Here is a 16,434-nt window from a genome sequence, read left to right as displayed (position 1 = left end):
GCCGGCTTCCATATGCGCGGCAGCATCTGTTCCTGCCAGGGAGATTTGCATGGCTAAATGTAAATTGGGTGTTCTATCATTTATCATAAACGGGAGGGCGGGGGTTGGGTGGGGAGGGGGGCGCGGAGGGGGGCGGCGAACCCGGGCCAAGTTGTCACCGGGAATCGCACGGCTCATCCTTCGCTCCTCGAAGTGCGGAGCCACCTGAGACGGGGCCGGGAGTGGAGGGACCCCGAGGCCGTGTGGGGACAGCGGGGTTGGCACCCAGCGCTCACCAGTCCCCCAGAAATCAGGGTGACCCCCGAGGTGAGGGGTGAGCAGAGGGAAGCAGGGCTCAGGATCTGTCTCCAGCCTCCCTCTCCCTCCCCCCTGGCCCTGTCCCCGGGCCGGGATGTCCCGACCCGCCCCGTCCCTCCCAGCCCGGTGTCAGACGCCTCCCTCGCCTCCTGCCCACCCCTCCATCCTCGGTCGGACCTCGGAACCCGCCGCCACCGCCGCACCGATCCCACCCTGGCCATGAAGGGTTCCCTGCGTGGAGGAATGTTCTCCCGGCATGTCAAACGGCACCCCGGAGTGAGTCACAGAGCCCCCCCTTTCTCCAGGGACCCCCCATCCCTCCCCTGCCCTCTCCCCCTCCTCTCAGGGACCCCGCGCAGCCCCTGCCCCTCAGGCTTGTCCTTGTCCACCTCTCGCCACGTGCCCGGAGCCCCTGGGCTTCCTCACATCCTTCTCCCTCCATCCCATCATCGCACTCCTCATTCCTCCTGTTCTGTGTCCTTCGTCAGCCTCCTCTTCCTCCCACTCCCCCAAACCCTCCTCAGCCCCCCACTCCCACGTTGTTCTGGCTTCCCCTTCTTGCTGTCCTCCCGCTCTCACAGCACCCTTGGGTGAGCCAGGGGTCCCCAGGTTTCACCAAGGAAAGTGAGACCACCCTGTGCTTCCCACCCTGTGCTTCCCACCCTGTGCTTCCCACCCCGTTCCCTCCATCCAGCGCTGGAGAGGGGCCGGGGCTCCCTCACCGAGCCCGGCTGGGGCACCCCAACTCTTATCCACACCCCAAGATGCAGCTGGTGGGTGAGGGGACCCTCCCCATGTCCCTCCCCAGCCCTGTCTGGGGACATCTTTGTCAGGGTGGATGGAAATGAAGCCCCCTCCCCACTCAGCAGCCCCAGATCTGTCCCTGTCACCTCTCAAAATGTCCAGCTGAGGGGTTTGGGTAAAAAATGTCTCAACCCCGGGGCTGGGCACTGCCAGGGGGTGCCAGCACTGTGGGCACAGGCAGTTGAGACCCCCAGGGTGCTTCCCACGGCCTTGGATGGGCAGCACAGGCTGAGGCTGCTGCGTGATCCCCTCTGCAAGATGGGGAGATTTGGGGTGTTTCTCTTCCTGCCCCAGTTTCCCCAGCTCAGGAGCCGTGAGTGACTTGGGGGGCACAAAGAAGACCCCAAACTGGAGGTGTAACGGCGTGGGGGGTCCTGGGTGCTTGCACACAGCAGGGTTCCTGCAGGAAGAAGTTGTCGGGGCAATTTTTGTGGTGTCACCCGCTCCGTGCAGCGTCATCCATCCCTCCATCCGTCCCTCCCGGCGCTGCCGGGCAGGAGTAGCCGCGCTCTCACCCGGCGATGGATCCTCCTCCGGCTGCCTGGCAGTGATGGATGTCCCAGCCACGCCGAGCTGCCCCGCTGCCGACAGAGCTGGCAGGACCAAAAATCTCCGCCAAGGCTCGGTGGGCACCGAGAGGACACCGGGCAGAGCCTGGCACGGCGCCCCAGCGCCCACGCACCCCGCGCCTGGGGGAAATCGGGCTCCACCGCTGGCACCTGCGGCTTGGCAGCCTCCTCCAACTCCTAATTCTTCCCAGCCATTAATTACCCAGACGGTGTCGGCAGCAGATGGTGAGACGGCCCCGCTGCCCCGAATCCTCTCCAGCAGCCACAGCAATTCCCGGCGCTGCGGCGGCTTCTTGATTCGCCAGCGCTCGGGCAGCGCCTGCTGCCAGCTCCCGGTGCCAAGGACCATCATCTGCTGATGGCCCTGACCTCCTGGATGGGCGCTGGCATCTGCTCCAGCATTCCAGCCTGGCTTGAGCAGGAGCTGGGCTATACTGGGAGCACTGGGAGAGGATGGCGGGGGGGGGTCCAGCAGGGAGCAGAGGCTGGGCAGGGGGGGCACATCTCTGTTTCCCCCTTTCCCCGTGCGTGGATGCGCTTGGCAGCGCAGATGGGTCGGAGTGACCCTTCCCATCATATTTTCCACTCGTGCCCCCTCCCCACCCAGTGTCATCCCAGTGGGGAAACTGAGTCACGGAGCGGTGGGCGTTCAGTTCGGGGGCACTTTTCCTCGGAGCTGCGAGCGGAGCCGGGTGCGGGCGGTGCCGCTCCGCACCGATCACCGGCAGCGCTCCCGTTAATGGGCAGGACGCGGCTCCCTCCCAGGGGCACGGGCTGGCGCCGCTCTCATTTACTCTCCCCGCGTCCTCCCCGGCGCGGGGGCCGCGGTAATTTGGGGGAGGTCAAAGCCGCCTCGGCTCGGCTCCGATTGAGGCCGCGTCGCTCCGGGCGCTGGGGGAATTGGCGGAGCGGGAGCGGAGATTGAGGAGATGGAGCCGAGGTGCGATGGGAGCCGCGGTGGGCACGGAGCGGGGGGTGAGGGGACGCGATCGCAGGATGGATGTGGCGGGGCTGGGGTCACTGGGTGTCCCCCCAGAACCTGCTCTGGACCCCCGGCTGCTCAGCCCCAGCGTGTCCCAGTCTGTCCCAGTAAGATGAGCAGAGCCTCCTTGTCTGGTGCTCCATCAGGATGTGATGCAGAGCCTGGGGGGCTGTGGGGGGACAGGGACCCTGTCCAGGATCACAGCGTGGCTTGGGGACAAACCTTGCCCAGGGCCGAGGACCTCAGGGAGGAACCATGAGCCAAGGCTCAGACCTGAGTGGAGTCACTGGGAGCACTGGGAATGCTGGAAATGGGGTGCTCAGCGCCAAATCCTTCAGGAAAGAACCATAAGCCAAGGTTCACTCTGACCAGAAGCACTGGGAACACTGGGAACGCTGGGAACACTGGGAACACTGGGAACGTGGTGCCCAGGACCAAATTCTACAGGGAGGAGCCATAAACTGGGGCTCAGCCCTGAGTGGAGTCACTGGGAGCACTGGGAATACAGGAATGGGGTGCTCAGAGCCAGATCCTTCAGGAAAGAACCATAAACTGAGGTTCGCTCTGACCAGGGGCACTGGGAGCACTGGGAACGCTGGGAATGGGGTGCCCAGGACCAAATCCTTCAGGGAGGGGCCATAAACTGAGGCTCAGCCCTGAGTGGGAGTCACTGGGAGCACTGGGAATGCCAGGAATGGTGTCCCCAGTTCCTCAGCAGCACCAGCTCTGGGCAGCCACAGGAGGAGGGGAGGCGATTTCTCATTCCAAATCCAATTCCTCTCCAGCACGAGCCGATTTTTCTCTCCCTCTTTTAATTCAGTCACTCAAGCTGACAGCTACACTGTGTACCGCAGCCCGGCTACAGGATTGCTCTGCCATATTCCCCCTGTAAATCTCCCGGCGTGTCAGCTCTCCCTTTCACTCTCCAGTCCGCCTGATAAATATTCATTTTATTGGGGTATTTTTCATTTCTCTCTCTCTCTTTCTCTCTCTCTCTGCAGCTCGTTCCCCTCATTGGCTTCATCAGTGTGGGCCTGGGCAGCGCAGTCCTGTACCTGCTGCGGCTGGCACTGTACAGCCCAGACGTCAGGTACGGCTTGGGGTGCCCTGGGGACCCCCGGGGCACCCTGGGGACCCCCGGGGTACCCCCAGGCTCTCACCCCGCACCCCCAGAGCACGGGGGGCTCAGCCCAGCTGAGCTGGCAGGTGCTGGGGTGCCCAGACACAGCTTGGTGGGGTAGGATGGGGGGAAAATGTGGGTGCGCAGAGGACAGGAGGGAAGTTGGGGGGTTGGATCCCCTCTCCTTGATTTGGGGGGTGGGAGAAGGGTCCCTGCAGCCCCCTTAGCCAGGTAAGAGCTGGGTGGGCAAGGGGTGGGGAGGGTGGGATTGAGGGGGAATGGTGGGAGGGGTGGTTGGAGGAGGGAGGGGGAGAGGTGTGAGGATGGATGGGTGTGGGGAGATGGATGGGGGATGTTTGGATGGTTGGAAAAGGGATGGGGAGAAGGAGGGAGGAATGGACAAAACCTGTGAGGAAGGAAGAGTGAGGTGTGAGGATGGATGGACAGACGGACGGACAAACGGATGGATGGATGGATGATTGATGGATGGATGGATGGATGGATAGAAGGATGGATAGAAGGATGGATGGATGGATGGATGGATGGATGGATGGATGGATGGATGGATGGATGGATGGATGGATGGATGGATGGATGGATAGAAGGATGGATGGACGGATGGATGGATGGATGGACGGATGGACGGATGGAAGGATGGACGGATGGATGGATGGAGGGATGGATGGATGGATGGATGGAGGGATGGATGGATGGATGGATGGATGGATGGATGGATGGATGGATGGATGGATGGATGGATAGAAGGATGGATGGACGGATGGATGGATGGATGGACGGATGGACGGATGGAAGGATGGACGGATGGATGGATGGAGGGATGGATGGATGGATGGAGGGATGGATGGATGGATGGATGGAGGGATGGATGGATGGATGGATGGATGGATGGATGGATGGATGGATGGAGGGATGGATGGATGGATGGACGGACGGACGGATGGATGGACGGATGGATGGATGGATAGAAGGATGGATGGACGGATGGACGGATGGAAGGATGGACAGAGGGACGGACGGATGGATGGACGGATGGATGGATAGATGGATGGATAGAAGGATGGATGGACGGATGGACGGATGGACGGATGGAAGGATGGACAGAGGGACGGACGGATGGATGGATGGATGGATGGATGGATGGATGGATGGATGGAGGGATGGATGGAGGGATGGGTGGATGGACGGACGGACGGACAGACGGATGGAAAGAGGAAACCACAAAGGATGGATGGGCAGGACAGCTTCACGTGCTGGGGTGACCAGGCTGGTTTTGCCATGTCCCCACAGCCCCCCACCGCATTTGTAATTATTTGCTCCCACTAAAACCACTCCTGGATTTAATCTGGCACCAGCTGAGCTCAGCTCCACAATGAGCAGATCCAGACACCTCGGCTGGGAGGGTGGGAGTGCGGGGGGGTCTTTGGGAGGAAATAACAGCCCCCCAATTCCCCAAACACATTAATGCCAATTAACACCTCCGGGGGGTTGTGTTTGCAGCACACCCCGCCCTCCATCCCCCAATGCACACACAAACTTTTCCAAAATTTTCCACAAAATTTTCCATTTCCCAGATGGAAAATTCTGCTCTTGGCCAGCACCAGCGGATGGGGGGGATGGAAAAAGGGGGGGCGACATGAGCTGCTCTCTCCAGGGACCCCATCCCACGGCTCTGCTGGCCTCCCACAGCCCCTCCCGGGACAGGACGGGATTGTCCAGTTTGTCCAGTTTGGGAAGGCTCCAAGGAGAACTGGGGATGGTGGTGTTGGGGCTGAGGGCACATTGGGGGGTTACAGTGGGGTGGGGGGTGTCTCTCCCAGTCCTTACAGGATCTGATGTCCCTGTCACCCCTCACAGCTGGGACCGGAAGAATAATCCCGAGCCCTGGAATAAGCTGAGCCCCACAGACCAGTATAAAGTGAGAACTGGGTGAACTGGGGGGGCTGGCAGTGTGTGTGTGGGGGGGGCGAGGCACATTTAGGGCAAAACACTGCATTTTTCTCAGAAAGGGGGATCAGTCCTGGAGCAGAGCCCCCCAAATCCCTCAGGGAAGAATTTGGGGAGGGGGCACCGTGTGACACCAAAGCCAGGCTGCAGTGACACTGCACAGGGAGGCCACAACCCCCCCTGACCTCCCTCCCTCCCTTCTCCAGTTCCTGGCAGTTTCCACCGACTACAAGAACCTCAAGAAGGACCGTCCCAGCTTCTGAGCCACTTCTGGGACGTGCTGGGGTGGAGGGGGAGACCCCCCCCGACCCCCCAAAGCCCCCTCACACCTCCCCAGCTCCCACACAGGGGTCCCACTGCTTCCCCAGCACCCCCAAACTGCGTGGTCGTGTCCCACCCCCCAATAAACCCCATCCCTGCGGGTGCCCCCGCGCCCCTCACCCTCACCTCGTGCCTGCATTAAACTCGAATAAATTATCGGGGTTTGGGGCAGCAAAAGGGATTTTTTAAGGATTCTTTACGGTTTCCCAGAGCCATTAACGCAGGAGATGTTATCACCCCCCCGGGAAGGCTGGGGCAGGGGGGGTTCACATCCTGCTGGAAGCAGGACAAGCCCTCGGGTGCTGTTTCCGCTCTCTCACGCTCCGAGGTCGCCTCTGGAGAGGGAAAAGAGCCGGGAGGGGTGGAGGGGTCACAGCCCCAGGCGTGGGCGATGTCCTGGATGCGAGTGCACCCTCTGGAATGCGTGACACGGGGCAGGGGGGGTCCCATCTGGGCAGGAAGAGGGTGGGAAAGGATCCCAGGTTATCCCCCCACATTTTCTGGGGCTCCCCTGCCCTCAGAGCCCACCGGGGGAAGCACCAGGATGGGGACACTGAGGCATAAGAGGCTCCTGGCATGGTGCTGAGGGGCTCCAGGGACCTGAGGGGCTCCAGGGACCCCTCCCCAAAATCCCTCTGCCCCCCAGCACAGCCCCCACGCAGCTCCAGGCTCTGCCCCCACTTTTATTAGCAACCCCTCCCCATAGAAAAGTGCAAGATGAGGCTGGAACAAGCAGTGCCCCCCACCCCAAGCAGGGTCTGGGGGGGTTCTCTGTACCCTAACACTGAGCAGGACGGGCGTGCGCCGCCCCCACCGCGGGGGACGCAGCACCCAAAGGTGATCACGGGGGAGAAGGGGAGGGGGAAAGGCAGAGGGTGGGTCTCAGCCTCTCCTTGGCCCCCCCAGTGACCCCAGCCTGGCAGGAGGGGTGTCCCCCCCTTTCAGTGGTCGCTGAAGCCGGGCATGGGGAAGGCACGAGCGAAGGTCTCGACGCGCTGGCGGAGCTCGCTCAGGCGCCGCTGCGTCTCCGCGTCCTGCAGCAGGAACGTCTTGAAGTCCTGGAGCTTACCTGGGCATGGGAGGGAGCAGGTGAGGAGGGCAGAGCCCCACGGCAGCTCCATCCCTGCCCGGGTACCTGCGGCAGGGGCTGGCACCGGTTTGGGGACCAGGGCTGGCACCACAAGGGGAGAAGGGCTGGCACTGGTTTGGGGACCAGGGCTGGCACCACAAGGGGAGCTGGGCTGGCACCGCAAGGGGACCAGGACTGGCACCAGTCCAGGAAGCAGGACTGGCACCGCAAGGGGAGCAGGGCTGGGACCAGTTTGGGGACCAGGACTGGCACCACAAGGGGACCGGGACTGGCACCAGTCCAGGAAGAAGGGCTGGCACCACAAGGAGAGCAGGGCTGGCACCACAAGGGGAACAGGGCTGGCACCACAAGGGGAGAAGGGCTGGGACCGGTTTGGGGACCAGGACTGGCACCAGTCTGGGGACCAGGACTGGCACCACAAGGGGAGCAGGGCTGGCACCAGTCCGGGGACCAGGACTGGCACCAGTCTGGGGACCAGGATTGGCACCACAAGGGGAGCAGGGGTGGCACCGCAAGGGGACCAAAACTGGCACCAGTCCAGGAAGCAGGACTGGCACCACAAGGGGAGAAGGGCTGAGGGGCACCCAGGAAGGGGAAAACAGAGAGAGAGGCCCCCCCAGTCACTCACTGGTTTTGCTCTTGACGTCCAGGGCCAGCGTGATGCCCTCATCAATGAACTCCACGACCTTCTGGAAATCCTCCTCGCGGAAGTGACGGGAGGTCAGCGCGGGGGCACCTGGGGATGGAGCCCATCAGGGATGGCACCACTGTGGGGGCACCAGCCCCCCAAAAAACTCCCTGGGTCCCCCAAGGAGTGCCCTGAGCCCCAGCCCCTCACTGGGGCCCATTGGGCCAAAACAAGCTCTGAATTCCCACTTGGGAGACCTCAGAGAAGGGTGAAACAGAGCGGGGCTGCTGTGGGGTGAAAACCTGGGGACCCCCACGCCAGGGATGGACCCCCACGCCAGGGGATGGACCCCCACGCCAGGGATGGACCCCCATGCCAGGGATGGACCCCCATGCCAGGGATGGACCCCCACACGAGGGATGGACCCCCACGCCAGGGATGGACCCCCACGCCAGGGATGGACCCCCACGCCAGGGGTGGACCCCCATGCCAGGGATGGACCCCCACGCCAAGGATAGACCCCCACGCCAGGGATGGACCCCCACGCCAAGGATAGACCCCCACGCCAGGGGGGGACCCCCACGCCAGGGGATGGATCCCCATGCCAGGGGTGGACCCCCATGCCAGGGATGGACCCCCACGCCAGGGGTGGACGCCCATGCCAGGGATGGACCCTTGGCTCACCGAGGCGCAGCCCCCCGGGTGTCAGCGCGCTCTTGTCCCCCGGGCACGTGTTCTTGTTGGCGGTGATGGAGACGAGCTCCAGCACCCGCTCTGCCCGTGCCCCGTCGATGCCCTTGGGCCGCAGGTCCACCAGCACCAGGTGGTTGTCGGTGCCACCTGGGGAACAAAGGAGACGGGGTGAGGATCCCTGAGCACCCCCAGGCCCCTCTGCAGCTTTTTTGCTGCTCTGCAGCGCTGCCTGTTCTGCCTCACTCCTCCTGCACGCCCCACTGCTGGCCTGAGCCCGAGCGGAGCCGCTCGTCCCCAGCACAGCTCAGCCCTCCTTGTCCCCAGAACAGCAGGGACAGCCCTCCTTGTCCCCAGAACAGCAGGGACAGCCCTCCTTGTCCCCAGCACAGCTCAGCCCTCCTTGTCCCCAGAACAGCAGGGACAGCCCTCCTTGTCCCCAGGACAGCTCAGCCCTCCTTGTCCCCAGAGCAGCAGGGACAGCCCTCCTTGTCCCCAGAACAGCAGGGACAGCCCTCCTTGTCCCCAGCACAGCTCAGCCCTCCTTGTCCCCAGAGCAGCTCAGCCCTCCTTGTCCCCAGAGCAGTGGGGACAGCCCTCCTTGTCCCCAGAGCAGCAGGGACAGCCCTCCTTGTCCCCAGAGCAGCGGGGACAGCCCTCCTTGTCCCCAGAGCAGCGGGGACAGCCCTCCTTGTCCCCAGAGCAGCGGGGACAGCCCTCCTTGTCCCCAGAGCAGCGGGGACAGCCCTCCTTGTCCCCAGAGCAGCGGGGACAGCCCTCCTTGTCCCCAGAGCAGCAGGGACAGCCCTCCTTGTCCCCAGAGCAGCAGGGACAGCCCTCCTTGTCCCCAGCACAGCTCAGCCCTCCTTGTCCCCAGAGCAGCTCAGCCCTCCTTGTCCCCAGAGCAGCAGGGACAGCCCTCCTTGTCCCCAGAGCAGCTCAGCCCTCCTTGTCCCCAGAGCAGCAGGGACAGCCCTCGTTGTCCCCAGGAGCATTACCTGACACCAGGGTGTACCCACGCTGCAGCAGCGCCTGTGCCATGGCCTTGGCGTTCCTCAGCACCTGCTGGCAGTACTCCTGGAACGCCGGCGAGCTGGCCTGGCAGCGGGGACACCGCGTCAGCACAGAGGGGACAGGTCACCCCCCTGTCCCCCCTGTGCCACCCTTAACCCGGCACAGACCTGTTTGAGGGCCACAGCCACGGCAGCAATGGCGTGGTTGTGGGGTCCCCCTTGCAGCGAGGGGAACACGGAGAAGTTGATCCTGTCCTCCAGGTCGTAGAGGGTCTCCTTGCCCGTCTTCTTATCCACGGAGCGCACGCCCTTGCGGTAGAAGATCAACCCCGACCTGGTGACAAGAGATGCTGTCACCTCTCCTCCCCAGGGGACACCGCCACCCCCCCAGTGACACAGCTGCCACCCCCGGGGGTCTCACCTGGCGCCACGCAGGGTCTTGTGCGTGGTGCTGGTGACCACGTCGGCGTGCTCGAAGGGCGACGGGATGGCCTTGGCGGCCACCAGCCCGCTGATGTGGGCCATGTCGGCCAACAGGTACGCCTTGACCTCGTCGCACACCTGGGGACACGGCGGTCACCTGGTGGCCCCAGAGCTCCTGTCCTGGGTCCCAGAGCCTCGTCCTGGGTCCCAGCACCCTCCCCACGGCCCCAGCCCCCTCCCCACGCACCCTCCTGATGCGGGCGTAGTCGATGAGGCGCGCGTAGGCGCTGGTGCCCGCGATGATGAGGCGGGGACGGAAGAGCCGCGCTGTCACCTCCAGCTGGGCGTAGTCGATCAGTCCTGTGGCGGGCTGGGAGTGACAGACAGACAGACAGACAGGTCAGTCAGTCCAGGGATAGACAGACAGACAGACAGATTGGTCAGTCAGTTGAGGGATAGATAGACAGACAGACAGACAGGTCAATCAGTCCAGAGATAGACAGATAGACAGACAGACAGGTCAGTCAGTCCAGGGATAGACAGACAGACAGACAAGTCAGTCAGTCAGTCCAGGGGACAGACAGACAGGTCAATCAGTCCAGAGATAGACAGATGGATTGGTCAGTCAGTCCAGGGATAGATAGACAGACAGACAGGCTGATTGGTCAGCCCAGGGACAGACAGACAGGCTGATTGGTCAGTCCAGGGATAGACAGACAGACAGACAGACAGGTCAATCAGTCCAGAGACAGACAGATGGATTGGTCAGTCAGTCCAGGGATAGATAGACAGACAGACAGACAGACAGACTGGTCAGTCAGGCCAAGGACAGATAGACAGGTCAGTCAGCCCAGGGACAGACAGGCAGATTGGTCAGTCAGTCCAGGGATAGACAGACAGACAGACAGGTCAGTCAGCCCAGGGACAGACAGACAGACACAGATTGGTCAGTCAGCCCAGGGACAGACAGACAGACAGACAGACAGGTCAGTCAGGCCAAGGACAGACAGACAGGCTGATTGGTCAGCCCAGGGACAGACAGACAGACACAGATTGGTCAGTCAGTCCAGGGATAGACAGACAGACAGATTGGTCAGTCAGGCCAAGGAAAGACAGACAGGCTGATTGGTCAGTCCAGGGACAGACAGACAGACAGACAGGTCAGTCAGCCCAGGGCAGATGGACAGATTGGTCAGTCAGTCCAGAAATGGACAGCCAGCACGGTCATTGTGGAAATGGACAAACGGACGGACAGACAGACGGCTTGTGGAGGAACCCCTCTGCCCCCAGCCCTGAGCCCTGGGCACCTCCCTTGGCACTGGGACACGCTGGGACACCGAGAGGAGGGGGGCAGGGGTTGGACAGAACAGCTTGGACACCTTGGAGACAGCTCGGGGACACCCTGGGGACAGCTCGGGGACAGCTCGGGGACAGCTCAGGGAACACCTCAGGGACACCTCGGGGACACCTCGGGGGACACCTCAGGGAACACCTTGGGGACACCTCGGGGGACACCTTGGGGACACCTCGGGGGACACCTCGGGGACACCTCGGGGACACCTCAGGGCTCACCCCTCCCCCACAGCCCCTCCCTTCCCCCAGCCCCTGCCCCAAATCTCACATCAAGCTTGTAGGGCATGGACTCGAAGAAGATGGAGGTGGCCGAGATCCTCTTGGCATCGCTCATGTACCCGTGCGTGAGGCTGCGGGGGAGGCACGGGGTGAGGCCGGGACCCCCGGGGGACACCGAGCCCCACGTCCCCCACGTCCCCCACCCCCGGTCCCCACGTACTGGCCCCCGTCGGGCAGGTCCAGCCCCATCAGGCGCTCGTGGGGCTGCAGCAGGGCCGTGTAGGCAGCGAAGTTGGCCGGGGAGCCGGAGTAGGGTTGGACGTTGACGCCCCAACGCGCCGGGTCCAGGCCGAACGCGTCCAGCGCCCGCCGCTCGCACAGCAGCTCGATCTCATCCACCACCTCGGCACCCCCGTAGTACCTGGGGACACAGGACAGGGTCACCTGGGGGGCCTCACTGCCATCCCCCCCCCATGGGAGACTCGGGGCAGAGGGCAGACCCTGCTGGGAGCAGCCAGTGGACAAATGGATGGACAGACAGACAGACAGACAGACAGACAGACGGCTTGTGGAGGAAACACTCTGCCCCTGCCCTGAGCCCTGGGCACCTCCCTTGGCACTGGGACACGCTGGGACACCGAGAGGAGGGGGGCAGGGGTTGGACAGAACAGCTTGGACATCTTGGGGACACCCTGGGGACACCTCGGGGAACACCTTAGGGAACACCTCAGGAGACACCTCAGGGACACCTTGGGGACACCTTGGGAACACCTCGGGGACACCTCAGGGACACCTCGGGGACACCCCGGGGACACCCCGGGGACACCCCGGGGACACCTCGGGGATACTGTGGGGACACCTCAGGAACACCTCGGGGACACCTCGGGGACACCTCAGGGAACACCTCAGGGAACACCGTGGGGACACCTCAAGGACATCTTGGGAACACGTCGGGGACACCACAGGGACACCTCGGGGACACCTCAGGGAACACCTCCAGGACACCTCAGGGACACCTCGGGGACACCCGGGGACACCCCAGGGAACATTTCATTAACAACTCGGGGACACCTCAGGGACACCTCAGGGAACACCTCAGAGACACCTCGAGGACACCTCAGGGACACCTTGGGGACACCTCAGTCCTGCCCCAGGGCTCCCCTGGATGTCTCCTGAATCCCAGCTGAACCCCAGTGCCCCCAGCCCGCTCCCCACTTTACCTCTTCCCAGGATACCCCTCCGAGTATTTGTTATTGAGGCAGGAGCCCAGAGCCTCCAGCGCCGCCCGGCTGCAGAAATTCTGGGGGGAAAAGGTGGATGGGAATGAGAACCAAACCCCCCTAAGCAGGGGGACCCCCACACCCTGCCCAAGCCCCCCAGACCCCCACCTCAGAGGCGATGAGCTCCAGCCCCCGGCACTGCCGATCCTTCTCCTTCTGCACCAGGCTCCACATTTCGGGGTCGCTCTCGGCCAGGCTCTCCTGCCCCGTCCAGCCGGGGCTGTGCCCGGCGGCGGCGGCGGCGGCGGGGCCGTGCTGTGCCCGCTGGCTGCCGGTGCCCACCCGGCCCCCCCATCGCTGCAGGGTCTGCACAGAGAGGGGGGCACAGGCTGTGACCCCTGGAACCCCCCCAGCCCGTTCCAAGACCCGCAGGTGAGAGTGGCAGGTGAAACATCCCCGTGTTCTGTGTCCTGTCGCCGGTGTCACCCCGCAAGGTGGGCAAATGGGGACACCAAAAACCCCACAGGGCACGTGGGGACCCCTCTGGTCACCCTAAAGCACATGGGGACCCCCCTAAGCTCCACACAGGGCATGTGGGGACCCCTCCAAGGTTCCCACAGGGCACAAGGGGACCCCCAAGACACCCCAAAACTCTCCACAGGGCACAAGGGGACCCCCCCAAGCCACATGGGGATCCTCCCAAGGACCCCACAGGGTACATGGGGACCCCCCAAGCCACATGGGGATCCTCCCAAGAACCCCACAGGGTACATGGGGACCCCGCCATGGTCACCCTAAAACACATGGGGACACCCCTAAGCTCCACACAGGGCACGTGGGGACCCCTCCAAGGTTCCCACAGGGCACAAGGGGACCCCCAAGCCACATGGGGATCCTCCCAAGGACCCCACGGGGTACGTGAGGACCCCCTCAAAGCCCTCACAAGCCACACAGTGACCCCCCAAAACACTTGGGGATCCACTTCACCCCACAAGGCACACGGGGATCCCCCCCAAGCTCAGGTGCACACCTGGATTCTCACCCATGGGACCCCCCTGGTTGTGGGGGGACCCTCGCAGAGCCCCCCTCGCTGCCCCCTGCACAAACAGGGGGGGCCCCCGGTGCCCCCCTCGCCCCGGTGCCCCCCTCGCCCCGGTGCCGGGTGATGTAACCGCGGCCGCCCCATTGCATCACCCGCGGGGCCGCGGGCACCGGGCAGGGGCCAAGGCCGGTGCCGGTGCCTGTCCCGGCCCCGGGGACTTTGGGACGGACGCAAAGTCCGCGGTGGCGGCGGCGGGGGAGGGAGGGGGGGGGGAGCCGGGCTGGGGTAGGGGGGGACACACGACACCGGGATGGGGGTCCCGGTGCCCGGCCAGGGGCGAGGAGGAGAAGCGGGGTGGAATTGAGACCGGGGGGATGGAGGGTGGAGGAAGGGGTGCACAGGGGGAGAGCCCCGGGGCACCGGGACCCCCTCCCGGAGCGGGCACCGGGAGCCCCCATTGGGGACCGGGACACGGCGGGGACCGAGACCCCTGCGCGCACCGGGGGCTGCGGCACACTGTGGGCACCGGGACCCCTGCGAGAACCGAAACTCCCCCGGCGACCGGGACCTCCGTGGGCTCCGGGACACCCCCTCCGGGACTTCCCGTGCACCGGGGGCCGCAGTGGGTGTCTCCTTCCCGAGTACCGGGATTGTCCCCACCCCGGGCACCGGGACCCCTGTGAGCACCGGGAGACACCGTGGCCCGAGCGCCCGGCGCGCACCGGGGGATGCGGGAACCGGGGATCCTTACCGGGGACGTTTACCGGGAACCGGGGACCGCCCCCTCCCGGGGCACCGGGCCCCTCTCCCAGCCCCCAGGCTCACCCTGCCCAGGCGGAGCGGCCACATCTCGGTCCGCGCTGCACGTGGGTCCCGGCCGGGTCCCGGCCCCGGTCCCGGTCCCGGTGCCGGCCCCCGCCTGGCCCCGCCCCCACGCGCGCGCTGCCGGGAGGGCGGAGCCACCGGAGCCGCGGGGGCCGACGGGAAAGTGGCGGTGCCACCCCTCCCCCACCCCCCGCCACCGGGGTCAGCCCGATCCCTGCACCCCCCATCCCCAATCCTGGGGTCCCCCATCCCTGCACCCCCCATCCCTGCACCCCCCATCCCTAATCCTGGGGTCCCCCATCCCTGCACCCCCCATCCCCGATCCTGGGGTCCCCTAACTCTGCATCCCCCATCCCTGCACCCCCCATCCCCAATCCTGGGGTCCTCCATTCCCGATCCTGGGGTCCCCCATTCCCAATCCTGGGGTCCTCTAACCCTGCATCCCCCATCCCCAATCCTGGGGTCCCCTAACTCTGCATCCCCCATCCCTAATCCTGGGGTCTCCCATTCCTGCATCCCCCCATCCCTAATTCTGGGGTCCCCTAACCCTGCATCCCCCCCATCGCTAATCCTGGGGTCCTCTAACTCTGCATCCCCCCATCCCTAATCCTGGGGTCCCCCATCCCTGCACCCCCCATCCCCAGTCCTGGGGTCCTCTAACCCTGCATCCCCCATCCCTAATCCCGGGGTCCCCATCCCTAATCCTGGGGTCCCCTATCCCTAATCCTGGGGTCCCCTAACCCTGCACCCCCCATCCCCAATCCTGGGGTCCTCTAATTCTGCATCCCCCCATCCCTAATCCTGGGGTCCCCATCCCTAATCCTGGGGTCCCCCATCCCTGCACCCCCCATCCCCACTCCTGAGGTCCTCTAACCCTGCACCCCCCATCCCTGCACCCCCCATCCCTAATTCTGGGGTCCCCTAACCCTGCATCCCCCCATCCCTAATCCTGGGGTCCTCTAACTCTGTGTCCCCCCATCCCTGCATCCCCCATCCCTAATTCTGGGGTCCCCCATCCCTGCACCCCCATCCCTGCATCCCCCCATCCCTGCATCCCCCCCATCCCTGCATCCCCCCATCCCTGCATCCCCCATCCCTAATTCTGGGGTCCCCATCCCTAATCCTGGGGTCCCCCATCCCTGCACCCCCCATCCCTGCACCCCCCATTCCTGCATCCCCCATCCCTAATCCTGGGGTCCCCTATCCCTAATCCTGGGGTCCCCAGTCTCTGCACCCCCCCATCCCTAATCCTGGGGTCCCCCATCCCTAATCCTGGGGTCCCCTAACTCTTCATACCCCATCCTTAATCCTGGGGTCCCCTAATCCTGGGGTCCCCCATCTCTCCCACCCCCTCTCCCCAGCCCGGGGTCCCCCATCCCTCCCCCCACGCCTTACCCTGGTCTCCCCATCCCTGCTCACCCCCCAAACCGGGGTCTCTCATCCCTTCATCCTCCCCATCCCAAATTCTGGGAGCTCCCTCCTTCCTGCATCCCCCATTCCTAATCCCGCCGTTCTCGCCTGCTCGCTGTCCCCTCATCCCCGGTCAGGATCAACAAACTCCTTTTATTTTTTTTCCCCAAGCTTTTCTTTATTTTCCTTTTTTTTTACCATTTTAATTTTCTTTAAAAAAAAAAAAGAGATGAAGAAGCCCCTCCCCGACAGGAGGGGGCACCCCCCGGGATCCCGCCCCCATCGCATCCCTCAGCGCCACCCGGCACTTCCTCACCTGGCGTTGGGTGGAGGGGCTGCACACCTGGGGGGTCCCCATGGAGGTGGAGGGGGGTCCCCCATGGAGGTGGAGGGGAGGGACCCCATGGAGATGGAGGGGGGGTCCCCCATGGAGGTGGAGGGGGTCCCCCATGGAGGTGGAGGG

At 64.3% G+C, this 16,434-nt stretch overlaps 2 protein-coding genes across 2 annotated transcripts; one reads left to right on the top strand and one right to left on the bottom strand.

The window, feature by feature from the left end:
* The first annotated feature begins 243 nt into the window (after positions 1-243).
* NDUFA4L2 (NDUFA4 mitochondrial complex associated like 2) lies at positions 244-6,573 on the top strand. Its single transcript, XM_063425143.1, has 4 exons — positions 244-573; positions 3,654-3,742; positions 5,648-5,708; positions 5,944-6,573. The coding sequence occupies exons 1-4, from the start codon at positions 517-519 to the stop codon at positions 5,998-6,000; spliced, it is 264 nt and encodes an 87-aa protein (XP_063281213.1). The 5' UTR covers positions 244-516; the 3' UTR covers positions 6,001-6,573.
* A 148-nt stretch (positions 6,574-6,721) lies between these two features.
* SHMT2 (serine hydroxymethyltransferase 2) lies at positions 6,722-14,713 on the bottom strand. The gene is made up of 12 exons (XM_063425119.1): positions 14,562-14,713; positions 12,863-13,060; positions 12,695-12,774; positions 11,695-11,895; positions 11,524-11,605; positions 10,150-10,272; positions 9,901-10,040; positions 9,648-9,813; positions 9,465-9,564; positions 8,461-8,616; positions 7,777-7,884; positions 6,722-7,127 (listed from the first exon to the last, which is right to left on the bottom strand). The coding sequence occupies exons 1-12, from the start codon at positions 14,583-14,585 to the stop codon at positions 7,000-7,002; spliced, it is 1,506 nt and encodes a 501-aa protein (XP_063281189.1). The 5' UTR covers positions 14,586-14,713; the 3' UTR covers positions 6,722-6,999.
* Between the last annotated feature and the right edge of the window lie 1,721 nt (positions 14,714-16,434).

This window comes from Prinia subflava, unplaced genomic scaffold, assembly GCF_021018805.1.
Source record: "Prinia subflava isolate CZ2003 ecotype Zambia unplaced genomic scaffold, Cam_Psub_1.2 scaffold_53_NEW, whole genome shotgun sequence".
Classification (NCBI taxonomy): domain Eukaryota; kingdom Metazoa; phylum Chordata; class Aves; order Passeriformes; family Cisticolidae; genus Prinia; species Prinia subflava.
Note: the sequence above shows the minus strand (reverse complement) of the source record. Positions and strands in the feature narration are given on the sequence as shown.

What these genes read in the sequence shown, in the direction of transcription:
- NDUFA4L2 (XM_063425143.1), top strand. Translation starts at nt 517, where the DNA reads ATGAAGGGTTCCCTGCGTGGAGGAATGTTCTCCCGGCATGTCAAACGG. An exon ending in ATGTCAAACGGCACCCCGGA is followed by an intron (nt 574 to 3,653) that starts GTGAGTCACAGA and finishes CTCTCTCTGCAG; the next exon opens with CTCGTTCCCCTCATTGGCTT. An exon ending in CTGTACAGCCCAGACGTCAG is followed by an intron (nt 3,743 to 5,647) that starts GTACGGCTTGGG and finishes CACCCCTCACAG; the next exon opens with CTGGGACCGGAAGAATAATC.
- SHMT2 (XM_063425119.1), bottom strand. Translation starts at nt 14,585, where the DNA reads ATGTGGCCGCTCCGCCTGGGCAGG. An exon ending in CCATGCCCTACAAGCTTGAT is followed by an intron (nt 10,273 to 11,523) that starts GTGAGATTTGGG and finishes TGTCACTCCCAG; the next exon opens with CCCGCCACAGGACTGATCGA. An exon ending in ACTACGCCCGCATCAGGAGG is followed by an intron (nt 10,041 to 10,149) that starts GTGCGTGGGGAG and finishes CCGTGTCCCCAG; the next exon opens with GTGTGCGACGAGGTCAAGGC.